The 12,294-nt window shown below is 58.3% G+C and overlaps 1 protein-coding gene across 16 annotated transcripts in view; it reads right to left on the reverse strand.

The window, feature by feature from the left end:
• Myo9b (myosin IXB) overlaps positions 1–12,294 on the reverse strand; it is a 96,077-nt gene that overhangs the window by 12,158 nt on the left and 71,625 nt on the right. For all 16 annotated transcript variants that reach the window (XM_046437549.2, XM_046437559.2, XM_058576613.1 and 13 more), the window contains 7 exons: positions 11,136–11,175; positions 8,957–9,079; positions 8,228–8,308; positions 6,689–6,799; positions 4,959–5,081; positions 2,876–3,192; positions 1,078–2,001 (listed from right to left, as the gene is read on the reverse strand). In XM_046437549.2, coding sequence (XP_046293505.1) covers positions 1,078–2,001; positions 2,876–3,192; positions 4,959–5,081; positions 6,689–6,799; positions 8,228–8,308; positions 8,957–9,079; positions 11,136–11,175 — 1,719 coding nt within the window. The remainder of the gene's footprint in view (positions 1–1,077; positions 2,002–2,875; positions 3,193–4,958; positions 5,082–6,688; positions 6,800–8,227; positions 8,309–8,956; positions 9,080–11,135; positions 11,176–12,294) is intronic.

Genomic DNA, 12,294 nt, shown 5'->3' on the forward strand with positions numbered 1-12,294 from the left:
GGCTGGGGCGAGGGATGCCCTCAGTGCCCTGACCGGCACAGGACGCCCCCACTAGAAAACCGTTTGGCCCCTGGATGCTGGTAAGGCAGAGGCACGGCCTGACCCCCGGCCTGGTGCCCATCTCCCGCCTCGCAGCCTGACTTTCTGCGTCTCCGCGCCGCCTGCCGTCAGTCTCCACGGCTCGCTGCCTGTCTCTGCAGTCTCATTGTCTGCTGTCTGTCTCCTGCCTGGGTCAGTGTGTCTTGGTCGTGCTCCATCCTGTGCCCACCTGTGTCGACCTCTGAATATCAGCTACTGCCAACTAGCGGGTGGTGCCCAGGGACACTGCTACATATTCCCAGCGCACAGGACACCACTTCTGCAGGCCCAATGGCGACAGCACACGGGGGTCAATCCCTGCCTTAGCACCAGAGGCCCGTCTGTCCACCTGCCACCTCCACCTGTCTGCGCACATTTACGCCTTGATGCGCCTCCGTCCATCGTCCATCTGAGCCTGAGTCGGCACTGCTCTGCCCCTCCTGGCCTTCACGGCCTCCACTCTGACCTCTCCTTCCACGTCCGTCTGCCACCCCCACCTGTCTCCAGCACCTCTCTGTCCATCCGCCTTGTACCCACAATGCTGTTGGCATCCATCGAGGTTGGTCCCCAAGAAGCCCCCTCTGTAGACCACTACCGGGGCTGCAGCCTGAGTAGCGCCCAGAACGAGGCGCCTGCTCTGGGGGGGAGCGGCCTCATCCTCCCTGTGCAGCAGGAGGGGCTGTGGGCTGGAGATTCGGGTCACTAGGATCCAGCTTACCAGGGTCAGCAGAGCAAGCCCCTCCTCTGAGCCCTCGGTATGTCGCCAGCCCCACTCACGGATGAGGAAACTGGGGTCCAGGTGGGCCAGGGCGGGAGTGCCCCCCTCTGAGGGCCGCCCCCCTCAGGCCAGGAGCTTTCCGTGTGGGCGTGGCTCGTTTAGGGCACTGTGGGGCACAAGCCCAGCTGGCGCCCACCCATCCAGTGGGCATGACCACTCCTGCGTCCCCCTGCCCACCCAGCGTGGCAACCGTGCTGCCTGGACAGAGGATGGGGGCTTACTCTGTGGGTGTTAGGGCGGTCCCCATGCTCCAGTGCCTGTCACTGAGATCCAGAGACTGGCTCAGCATGGTGCTGGAGCCCGCAGCGGCCATCAGTTTCTTGCCCCTCCACAGCTCTACGACGTTGGCCAGCCGCTCGCTGTCCGGGTGCTGGTACCGCTGGATCTGGGTGGAGCCTCCAGGGCTCTCAGGCTTGTCCTGAGCCCTCGGGCTGCCGCCAGTCTTGCCCTTGTTCTTAGGGGTCTCGGGGGTGCTGTCCGGCACAGACGGGCCCACCCTGCTGTCCAGGGCCAGGCTGGTTGGCCGCCGCATGGGGCTGGGCCTGGGGCTCCCTTCGGGGGGCGCCTTCTCCAGGTCTGCGGGGGCCTTGCTGACGGCCAGAGCCGGCGGGGACTCCACAGAAGGCTTCCTGGGGGCGCCTGCAGCCTCTGTCTCTGCCTCGGCCAGGGCTTCGCCTCTCCTGCTCTCCTTCCAGTCTTCAGGGAGGCCGCCCCCCAGCTCCAGGATGGTCTTTCTGGAAGGTTCTCTGAAGGCGCCCTCCTCCTTGCAGGATTGGATGTGCTTGTTCTGCAACTCCACGTGCTCCAGCCCCCTTTGCCGACGCGACTCTCGCTTCTCCCGGCTGCTGGGGGCTTTCTCGTGACCCTCCGCGGTCACGCTCTTCGGGGGAGGGACTTCCTTCTCAGCACTGGGCACCTCTTTCTCTGGTGGGGAGATGCCTGCTGGGGACCTGCGGCTGGGCAACGCCTCGGGCTCCAACATGGGGCACTCGCTGCCTGCCGTGGGCCCTGGGCCCTGCTCGGCGCTCTGCTCCTCGCCGGCCACAGGGCCTGGCTGGCCCCGTGGGGGCTCTGTCCTCGCGGCTTGCTGGGCTTCCCGCAGCTGCTCCTCGGCCTTCCGCTTCTCTGAGACCATCAGGCTGAAGCTGGAGAGAGGAAAGGCAGAGGGGCCTGGTTCAGAGACCGCGCTCCAGGCTGAGATGGGTTCCAGGGGGCCACATGCCCTCCTGTCACCCGAGGGCTGCGGTCGGGCTCTGCCTTCAACTGCTGGCCTCAGAGATGCTCCTGCAAAGGCGGACCCCCCTTCACCAGGAGGGGAGAGACGGCAGTGCCCCTCATTGCAGGTGCCACAGACACCCTGTCTGCGCTTCCTCAGGCCGGTCAGGGAGGGAGCCTCCCTACGACCCGGGGAGGCGGAGGAAGGAAGGCCACCAGCTCCAGGCCAGTCTCAGCAGCTCAGACCCCATCTCAAACACTGACAGGGCTGGGGTGCAGCAGGGGACACCCCGGGTCACCCCCAGGCCAGACACACACACGCCGGTTCCTCTGGGTCCACTGGGGCCTGGCTCCTTCTCCAGGAGGCCTTGGCATGTGTGGGCACTGCCTGAGAGACACCTCTGCTCCAGGAACCAGGACCCCGACTCAGGCAGGCCGCGGCTGGGCCTGTGGGAAGGGGAGGGCCCACAGGACACCAGCTTTGGGAGGGCTGGTCTCAGAGCCACAGCTGGGGTTCTCTGTGCCCTGTGACACCCCAGCTGAGTGTGTGGGGGAGGGGAGCTGGCATTGGGCTGGCCTGGGAAGCCCCTCCTCTGGAAGAGGCCAGCGGTGGTCAAGGGCACCTGGAGCTTCACCCCTGAGCGCTGCCAACCCTGGACATCTTGGGAGCCCCTGTGCCAAGATGGCTGGCTTCCTGCCGGCCACTCCCTGTGCTCATCTCGATGCCTGAAGCTCTGATGGCCGGGCAGTGCCTGGGCAGATCTTCAGCGAGGGGCTCCTGGCCTCCGGGATTTCCCAACTCACCTCCTGCGCTGCAGGTGCCCCCGGCAGAGGCTCTGCAGGCGGATGATGCTCTGTCTCCGACGGCGATAGGCCTTGCGCTGTCGGTAGCCCCTCCACACGGCCTGGAGGTACACGGCCGCCTGCGTCCTCTCCACTGCCCGCCACACACAGTAGGAGCGCCAGCAGGCCTGGATGGTGACGGCCGCCCGCTTCATCTGCAGGAAGCGCCTGCGCTCCAGCACCATCCGGAACCAGCTCTGGAGCAGCAGGATCTTGCGGACCACCTCCTGGTGCAGCGTCTCCTGCAGGGCCTGCCGCTCTGTCTCCTTCAGGAAGACCTGGCGGGGGAGGGGTCAGCAGGGTCAACTGTGCTGCGCCTCTGCTCCTGGTGCCCAGGTCCGCACAGCCACCGGTGAGAACCAGGCTGGGGTGCTGACCGACTGGGATTGAAGTAGAATTAACATAGCGTAGGATTCACCATTTTAAAGTGGACAGTGTGGTGGCATTTAGCATATGCACAATTTTGTGTGGCCATTGTCTCTTATGGCCAGCACATCTCAGCTGGTCCCAGAACATCTCATCATCTTCCCCAGAGGAGAGCCTGTCCCCATTGGCAATCCCTCCCAGTGCCCCCTTCCAGCCCCTGGCAAGCACCAGTCTTTCCTTCTCCATGCGTGTTCTGGACATGTCGTGTAAGTGGAATCAGTGGGATCATACCCTAGGGGGCCTTTTCTGTGTGGCTTCTGTCACTCAGCATGTTTTAAAGGTCCACGCACGCTGCAGAATAGACCAGCGTTCCATTCCTTTTCACGATTAAATACTATTCCACTGTATGGACGTACCACCCTGTGATGATTCTCACTGAGGAGCATTTGGGCCATTTCCACCCCTGCTGCCATGAGCAGCTCTGCTGTGAGCATGCACCTGTGAGCATTTGGTGAATGCCTGCTTTCAGTTCTCTTGGGTATGGCCAGGAGTGGAGCTGCTTGTTCAAAGGCTACCTCAATTAACTTGCTGAGAACCGTTAGGGGATGTCCCAGAGCAGGGGAGGCCTTCACGGGGAGCTGATGTCACCACTTACAGTGAACACGGGCAGTCAAGCAGTGCCCTATAAACAAGAGGCAACCCCGTCCTCGCCCACTGGGGATCAGGGACAATGTGTGGAAAGGAAGGGAAGGAAACCACCAGACTACTGTGCTATGCTCCGACATGGCTCATGTGCTGGAAGCCTGGTCCCCAGTGTGGTGGACTGAGGTGGGGGGACCTTTAAGGGGTGGGGCCTATGCTAATGCATGGTGGCTGCATGCCAAGAATCCTAGCTCCTCAGGAGGCCGAGGCAGGAGGACGGCAAGTTCAAGGCCAGCCTGGGCAACTTGGTGAGACCCTGACTCAAAGTAAAAAGGGCTGGGGATGTGGCTCAGTGGTAGAGCACTTTCCTAGCATGTGCGAGTCCTGGGTTCCATCCCCAGGACCCCAAAAGCAGCAGGTAGCGGGGAGGAAGTGCAATTACTAAGGTCACTGAGGGCGCTGGCCTTGGAAGGGATTTAAGTAGTTCTGTGGGACACCACTAGGTCCCTTGAGTTGTTTTAAAGAAGCACGAATGGCCCTGAATCTACCTCTGGCTTCCCATCTCCCCATGTGATCTCTTTTGTACATATGTTGTCAATCTAATGCCATGTGCCATGAGGTCCTCCCCAGAGCTGAACAGAAGCTGGCACCATGCTGTTGGACTTCCAGAACAGTGAGGTAAATAAACCTCTTTCCTTTTTAAGACACACAGCCTCAGACATTTTGTTATAGCAACAAATAAGGGACTAACACCCACTGTAAAGTTTACGAGCTGGCCTAAATACCCTGCCGGTCAGCACAGTCCTTCCCAGCCTACTTGTGAGAAAGCGGAAAAGAGTGGAGCCGAGTCCTGCTGAAGGAGGTGGAGCCGGGGTCAGGCAGCTCCCACCATTGCTTACGTTACCCGCTGTGGGAAGAAGCGGGGCACTGGTCCTGAGGAGTGCGCGGCTCCACCAGGACCTGTGGGCCTCAGAGCAGGAGAGGTGTGGGGGGTGCAGAGCGGGGTGGGGGCGTGGGTCCACAGCAGAGTGCTGACCTTGGTCTTCCCGATCTGGTAGCTCCTCTTGTCCACGTTCATCTTCTCCAGGAGGGCAGCGATGACCTCCCTGCAGGGCTGGGCGTTTTTGGGGAGCAGCACCTGGAACTGCTCTGTGAAGTCCTACGGGGGTGGGGCCAAGAAGTGTGAGTGTCTCTTCTCTTTGCAGTTCTGGGGGTCGAGTCCGGGTGCTCTACCACGGCACCGCACCCCAGCCCAGCTTAGCCAACACACGGAGACACAAAGCTGTGGACAGTCTGTGACAGCTTCAAGCTAAAGACCATTGCAGACACACAGAGCCAATGCTCCATCTCTGGGGAGATGGTGTCACCTTTGCGGGGCTCTCATCATATGGCTCATTAAAGGGCTGGACAAAAGCTGGAGATAACGCCTGTGTTCCTTGCAGTGTGAGGGACAGAATCCAGGGCCTTGTGCAGGCTAGATAAGCTCTTGGCCATGGGACTCCAGCACGAGCGGATACGTGTTTCAGTAAGCACATGGTCGCCTGCCTGGAGGGGACTGGCTCCAGGACCCTGCTTAGTCACCAAAACCCATGGGTGCTCAAGTTCCTTCTGTAAAATGGTGTAATATTTGCATAAAGCCTACGTGATCCTCCTGTGGACTTTAACCATTTCTAGACGACTTAGAATACTGACCATGACATACGTGCTGTGGACATAGTTGTACACACAGGGAGTCAGAAGAGAAGAAAGTCTGTACGAGTTGAGTACAGTAACCCCCTGCCCCCGATTTTTTTGGTCTGAGATTGATCAGGTCCACGGACGCTGAACCCATGGATACAGAGGGCCACGTGTGTTTCAGATATTTCAGGGACATGCGTTTGTGTAACACGCCAGCAGGTCCCCGTTCCTATCATTGGGCCTCTCCTATCTGCACATAGTGCTGGCTGTGGTGAGGCACGCCTGTGACCTCAGCGCCTAGGGAAGCTGTGGCAGGAGAGTCCCAAGTTCAAGCCTAGTCTCAGCAACTTCAAAGAGGCCACAGTGCTCGCGACTTTACAGTTCACAGAATGGCCACACTGCAAAGAATGACCTGGCTCTAGATGTCAACCGTGATGCTCCTGGGGAGCTGGTCTTTGGAGAAAACCCAGGGAGCCATCTCTGAAGTCACCGTCTACTTAGGCTCAGGCTTTGCTTTGCTTCTTTCCTGCAGTGCTCGAGACGGAGCCCGGACCTTGCACATGACAGGCAAATGCTTGACCACCGGTTCTAACCCTGGCCCAGGCTCCGGCTTCTACCTTGCAAAAGTAGCAACAAAGAGCCTTTTGTTGGCGGTAGGCAGAAAAAAACAGCTGGGTATAAAAGTGCTGCCTGGGCTGGGGCGTGGCTCCGTGGTAGAGCACTTGCCGAGCTCGTGCGAGGGCTTGGTTTCCACCCCTAGCGCTGCAAAATGAAAACACCAAAAGCAAAAAGCCAATATGAACATGAATTCCAGAAGATGCTCAACATAGGGCCCTGCCTGTGTGCTTCCGGGCTTGGTTTAACACTGTGCTTCTCCAGGTCTGGCCTGAGACTAGCCACCTCTGCCAAGGAAACTTGTGCCTCCACAATAGAGAATTGGCCACTCCAAGTGCCAACGCTGCCCTGGCGGAGAAGCCTGGGCATAAAGTCAGCAGCTGGACTTAGCTCTGGAGACTTGCTCTCTCTGAAGAGGTGGCGGCTGGCCCGGCCCTCTGTTGGGTCACAGCAGCCGTGTCCCTGCGGGCCTACCTGGAACGTGTACTTTGCACTGTAGCCAGATCGCCGGATGCGCACCGTCTCCAGCATGCCGGTGTAGCGCAGCTGCTGCAGGACCAGCTCGTCATCGAAACACAGCTCTTTCTGTAACGCACACACATGAGCCATCAGGGCCCGTGCCCAAGCAAGGTGGGGGCGCAGGCTGTGAGTTGAGGGTCAATCCCCACATGACCACCGCCTCTGTGATTCTAGCTATGGACTCAGGCTGTGCTTCCTCCTGGGGCCCGGCTGGCCTGGGAGTGTCCCTAGCACAGGAGCTGGAAGGCCTTGGAGGTTCCAGATAGTCTTTCTGGGACAAAGAAACCAACTGCTCAGCCGTGCTCACAATGTTGGCTCCTCTAGGAAAATCCCTATCTGCTCTGTTCCAATTCCTGGCACCCTGGACACGGGAGCCACATCTTTCTGCGTGTGCTAATTTGCTGCAAAAAATTCTTTTACGACCACGACCCACTCAAAACCGTGCTGGACTCATCCTCTATGCCACACGCTGGGTAGATGTGGGGGTTGGGCAGTACGGTTCGGGGGCCAGACATGTGTATTATGGGTTGGATGCTGCCCAGGCACCTGTGGGAGGTGTCCCGGGAGAGAAGGCAGCAGGCTGAGTCCTGAGGAGGGATGGGACAGGGGATATGGGGTGAAGGCCCAGAGGGGAAAGGAGCCAAGGGTAGTGGGAGGGGCCGGCACTGCCTCAGGGGGCTTCCAGCCAGGGTGGGCGACAGTCAGGAATGGCATACTGTGTCTTTTAAGGACCAAAGGAAGGGTTGTCACAGGGTGGGTGGATAAAGGCCAAGGGTACCACTTGACACCCCACAGGGCCCAGGACGCCCCAACACAGAGCTGGGTCCGCTGACCTGGTACCCGTGGCGTGCGCGGCCCCCACAGCCTGCGCTTGGGCAGGAATTCCGACATGAGAGGAGCCTGAGTGTGACTGTGGGCGAGCAGCTGGGCTCTGGATGCTGGCACACGTGTCCCAGGAACAGGAGAGACAGGACTGTGACCAGCAGGGACAAGGAGTGAGGAGGAAGAGGATGGAGTTGCCTACGGACCCCGCCTGGGTGTCCACTTTAGCCAATGGAGGAACACATGTCCCTGAGGGGCCCTTGGCAAAGCCCAAGTCTTCCTCTTGGGGACAGAGCGGACCTCTAGGGTGAAGGAAGCCTGGCACTGAGGGCTGAGCCTCAGCCAGGGCCTCTACTGAGGCTTGCTCTTTCTAGAAACCTCTGCAGTGAGCACAGGGCCCTGCTCCTTGGAGCCTCGGTCTGCTCATCCGTGAGGTCTGCTTCCTGGTTCGCTCTCTGCAATGGCTGCTCTGGGCCTGTCCCGCCCACGGGGTCTTCTCTGGGGCTCTGCTGCAGTGGCCCTGCGCAGGCTGGTCACCCTTGCTGTCCTCTGACCCCCTGGCACCGTGGTGATGCTCAGCTCCCTGAGTCCTCCTGGGCGGTGGCCCGCCCCTCTCCCGTGGAGGCTGCAGACGCAGGACTGTTCCTGGGGCTTCATCCCAGGGCCCCTCACCTTCTCAGCATTGGAGCGGATGCAGCGGATGAAGAAGGGCTCCGCCTTCCCCAGGGCCTCCAGGAGCTTGTTCAGGGACGTCTGGGAAAGAAGGACGTTTGTGCTGAGTGGGGCAGCCCGGGGGGAGGGGCGGGTCTGTGCGGCAGAGCAGCTGTGGGGTCCCCACGCTGGCAGCTGCCTCTTTCCAGGGCCAGACAGGTAGGGGCTGGGGGCAGGGGAGCAGATAAACTCCGAGGGTTTAAAACACGCCTCAGATTCGGGAGGGCTTGTGGGGCCAGAAAGGATTTATGGGTGCCTCCACCTGAGGTTATTACCAAAGAGCTTCGGTGGGGACAGATGACTCAGGTTTCTGACAAATGGAATAAGAAACCTAACAGTAAGGATTAATAGCTTACGAGCTCCCTATGTGTTTCTGAGCTTCCTGGCAGCCAGGGAGAAAAAGGGAAACCAAGGAAATGGTTTGGTAGTAACTTATGTTTCTTTAAACTTAGTAGTTCTCAAGTAGGGGTATTCTGCCCCCCCCAAGAGGCATCGGTAGTCGTTGTCACAAATGGGGACAGTGCTCCTGGCACTAATGAGCCAACTCCAGATACCTGCTAAATACCTACAGTGCACAGGGGTCCCCAACAGACGAAGCCCTGCTGCCCCCACTGCCAAGGTCAGGGACCCTGGGAAGAGCTGGCAGGTGCCTGCTGGATCTCAGCTGGCCAGTGCCTTAAGACCACCCACCTGGAACTGAGCGCTGATGCTGGGTGGCTTCTTCTTCTTGTGCAGGTGCAGCAGGGACTTGGTGGTGCGGTCATGCAGGGTCATGCTGATGATGAGCTTCAGGGACTTGGAGTCCAGCAGGTTCTACAACAGACACTTGGGGTCTGGCCTGCCCTCCCACAGCCCGGAGAGCACAGGGGGCAGCATGAATATCCCCAGGGCTAGGGCAGGGTGTGTGTGAAGCAGGTGCTCCAGGTGGGGATGGTGGGGACAGTAGACCAAGTGTGAGTTGCACTCCCTGCAGATGTGCTGATCTGGTGCAGAGAGCAAGTATGTGTGTATGCATGTGCATGTGCACGTGCATATGCGTGTGCATGTGCATGTTGCGTGCTGGGGATGGAACCCAGGGCCTCACATATGCTAGGCTACTGCCCTACCACTGAACTATACGTCAGCCCTTTCTATGTTTGCGGCAGGGTCTCACTAAGTTGCTGAGGCTGGCCTGGAACTTGAGATCCTCCTGCCTCAGCCTCCTGAGTTGCTAGCATTACAGGTGTGGGCTACTGCACCCGGCTGACATGTTGCCTCTTCTGAGGCCCCAGTGCCTGCCGCGCCCTCTCCCCTCCTCTGGTCTAGGAGAGGAAGCCAGTGCTGCCAGCCCAGCTTCCCTCTGCGGCTCATTACCACGAACATGACCTGAGCCAAGGAATGTGCCGTCCCTGCTGCCCGCCTCCAGCTCCCTGGTGTGCTCTTCTACATGGGCGAACTGGCCCCGCCCTCTCTGCAGACTAAGCTGAGAGGTGGTTCTTGAGTCTTTTCTAAGCTTCATAAGCCATGTGCACACAGTACAGGTGCCTGTCCAGATCCCAGGGCTCCACATCGCAGACTCAAACAACCTCAGATCAAAAATACAGGTCGAGCACCCCTAATTCACCAACCTGAAATGCTGCAAACCTGAAATTTTATTTTTTGGTGCAAGGGATTGAACCCAGGGGTGCTTAGCCACTGAGCCACATCCTAGCCTTTTTTAATTTTTTAAATCTCAAGACAGGGTCTTGCTAAGTTGCTTAGGGCCTTGCTAACTTACTGAGGCTGGCTTTGAACTTGTAATCCTCCTGCCTCAGCCTCCAGTCACTGGGATGACAGGTGTGGGCCACTGCACCTGGCCAAAGTCTGAAACTTTTGAGAGACCACCTGGTGCCACAAATTGAAAATTCCACACTACGAGATTTTGTTTCGTGCACAAAGTTATTAAAAATATTGTATGAAAGTACTTTCAGGCTACATGCATAATGTGTATGTGAAACAAATGAATTAATTTCGTATTCAGACTTGGATCCCATCCCCAGACACCTGGTTACATATATGCAAGTATTCCAAAATCCTAAAAAAAAACAAAAAAAAAAACAAAAAAACAAAAAACCAAAACAAACAAACAAACAAACCCAAACTGAAACGCTTCTGGTCCCAAGAATTTCCCATAGGGGTGGTCAACCTGTATCTGCATCCCTACTAAACACGTGCAGACTTTTTATTTCTTGTCACGGTTGCCTAGACAACACAGTGTAAGACTATTTATGTGACACTGACATTGCACTGGGTACTACGTCATCTAGAGATGACTCAGAGCCCACACAAGGTGTGTGAAGGTTCTATGCAAACACTCTGCCATTTACAGAAGGGACGTGAGCTCCAAGGGTTGGAATCTGGGGGGGGTCCTGCAATTGTACCCTTGGACACTGAGGGACGACTACACACGGAAACAGAACCAGCACCTGGGAGGTCTCTGTCCCATCGTGTCCTCCAGAGGTGGCCCACAGCCAGTGACTGACCCGGGGGGCAGGTAAAGACAAGGGTCCCACTGCCTGTGGATGGGACAGTGGACCCTCCAGGGCTCCCTGCAGCACTAGATCAAGGACAGGTCAGCTGGGCCGAGCCTGGCTCCAACCCTCGCGCTCTCAGCCTCCCCCTGAGAGCCCCTCGGCACCCGCTTGAGCAGATACCCCCACCTCAGGTTTACTTCTAGGACCCCCCCCAGAGACCCCAGATGGTTTCACCATGAGGAAGCTATTATTTTTGCGGTGCTGGGGATGGAGCCCAGGCTCTGGACACGCCCTGCCCCGTTTTCTGGAGGCCGCCGGAGCCAGGTGCCTGGAGCTGGGAGAACGCAAGGCTTCTCTGAGCGTGGCGCGGGCTTTACCTTTGGAATGATCTGCTTTTGTTTGATACCTTTACTCTTCCTGTCAAAATATTAAAAATGGTTTTGTGAACAAAAGGAACACAGTGTGTGGATCTGGGTTAGTTCAGCAAGCCACGCCTGTGGGTTAGAGAGAGACGGAGGGGACGCAGCTGGAGATAGCGACAGGCACAAGTGCAGCCAGCGACCGCCACCTCTGCAGACGCCCAGCGGGCTCCGGCCTGCACGCGCGCTTCAGCCACGCCCATGGGTGTAGGGTCACCACAGTGATGGCAGGACTCTGCTGTGGCCACCCAAGGTGACATGAGATAGCAATGAGATGAGCATCTGGTCTGGGGGCCACCTGGATGCCCAGGGAGTAGGCGCAGGTGGCCAGTAATCCACAGGGACGGCTCGCACTGAGGCCGGGCTTGGCAGGAGTGGACATGTCAGAAATAAGAAGGGGACGACCTGCCTGGAGCACTGGAGGCCCTGCGTAGTCCTGGGGCTACCAGGGTGCCCTGGCCCTATCTGCTGGGCCAAGCAGATCCACACCACAGGGACCCCCCTGCACAGGGCTATTAAAATGGCCTGGGCAGGGGCTCCTTTTATTTTATGCACTTATTATTTTGGTGCTGGGGATTGAATCCAGGGGTGCTAAGCCACTGAGCCACATCCCCAGCCCTTTGTATTCTTATTTGGAGACAGGATCTGGTTAGTTGCTTAGGGCACTGCCAAGTTGCTGAGGCTGGCCTTGAACTTGCGATCCTCCTGCCTCAGCCTGCCAAGCTCTGGGCATCACAGGTGTGTTCCTTTTATTTTATTTTTTAATGAAACTAGGGGTACAACCCAGGGCCTCGCCTGGGCAAATGCTCTACTGCTCCAGCCCTGGGAGCGCCTTGGACTCCTGATGGTGTCAAGGAAACACAAAGGCCGGAACTTTTGACCAAGGGATGGGGCAAAGTCCTTTTTCTCGCCTCCTGGACTCCCTCTTCAAGTGATGCTGGGGGCCCAGGGCCTCACACAGGCCAGGCAAGTACTCCACCACTAAGCTCCACCCAACCTCACTCACGGGATCTCGAAGACCAGGAGAAAAGTCAATGGCAGCACAACTCTATGCTCTACCCCAGCCCTTTCCAGGTTGAGACAGGGTCTTGCCAGGTGCTGAGGCTGGGCTTGAACT

Source organism: Marmota monax, unplaced genomic scaffold (assembly GCF_021218885.2).
Source record: "Marmota monax isolate L192 unplaced genomic scaffold, Marmota_monax_Labrador192_F-V1.1 WCK01_AAM20220418_F8-fsc00021, whole genome shotgun sequence".
NCBI classification, from domain to species: domain Eukaryota; kingdom Metazoa; phylum Chordata; class Mammalia; order Rodentia; family Sciuridae; genus Marmota; species Marmota monax.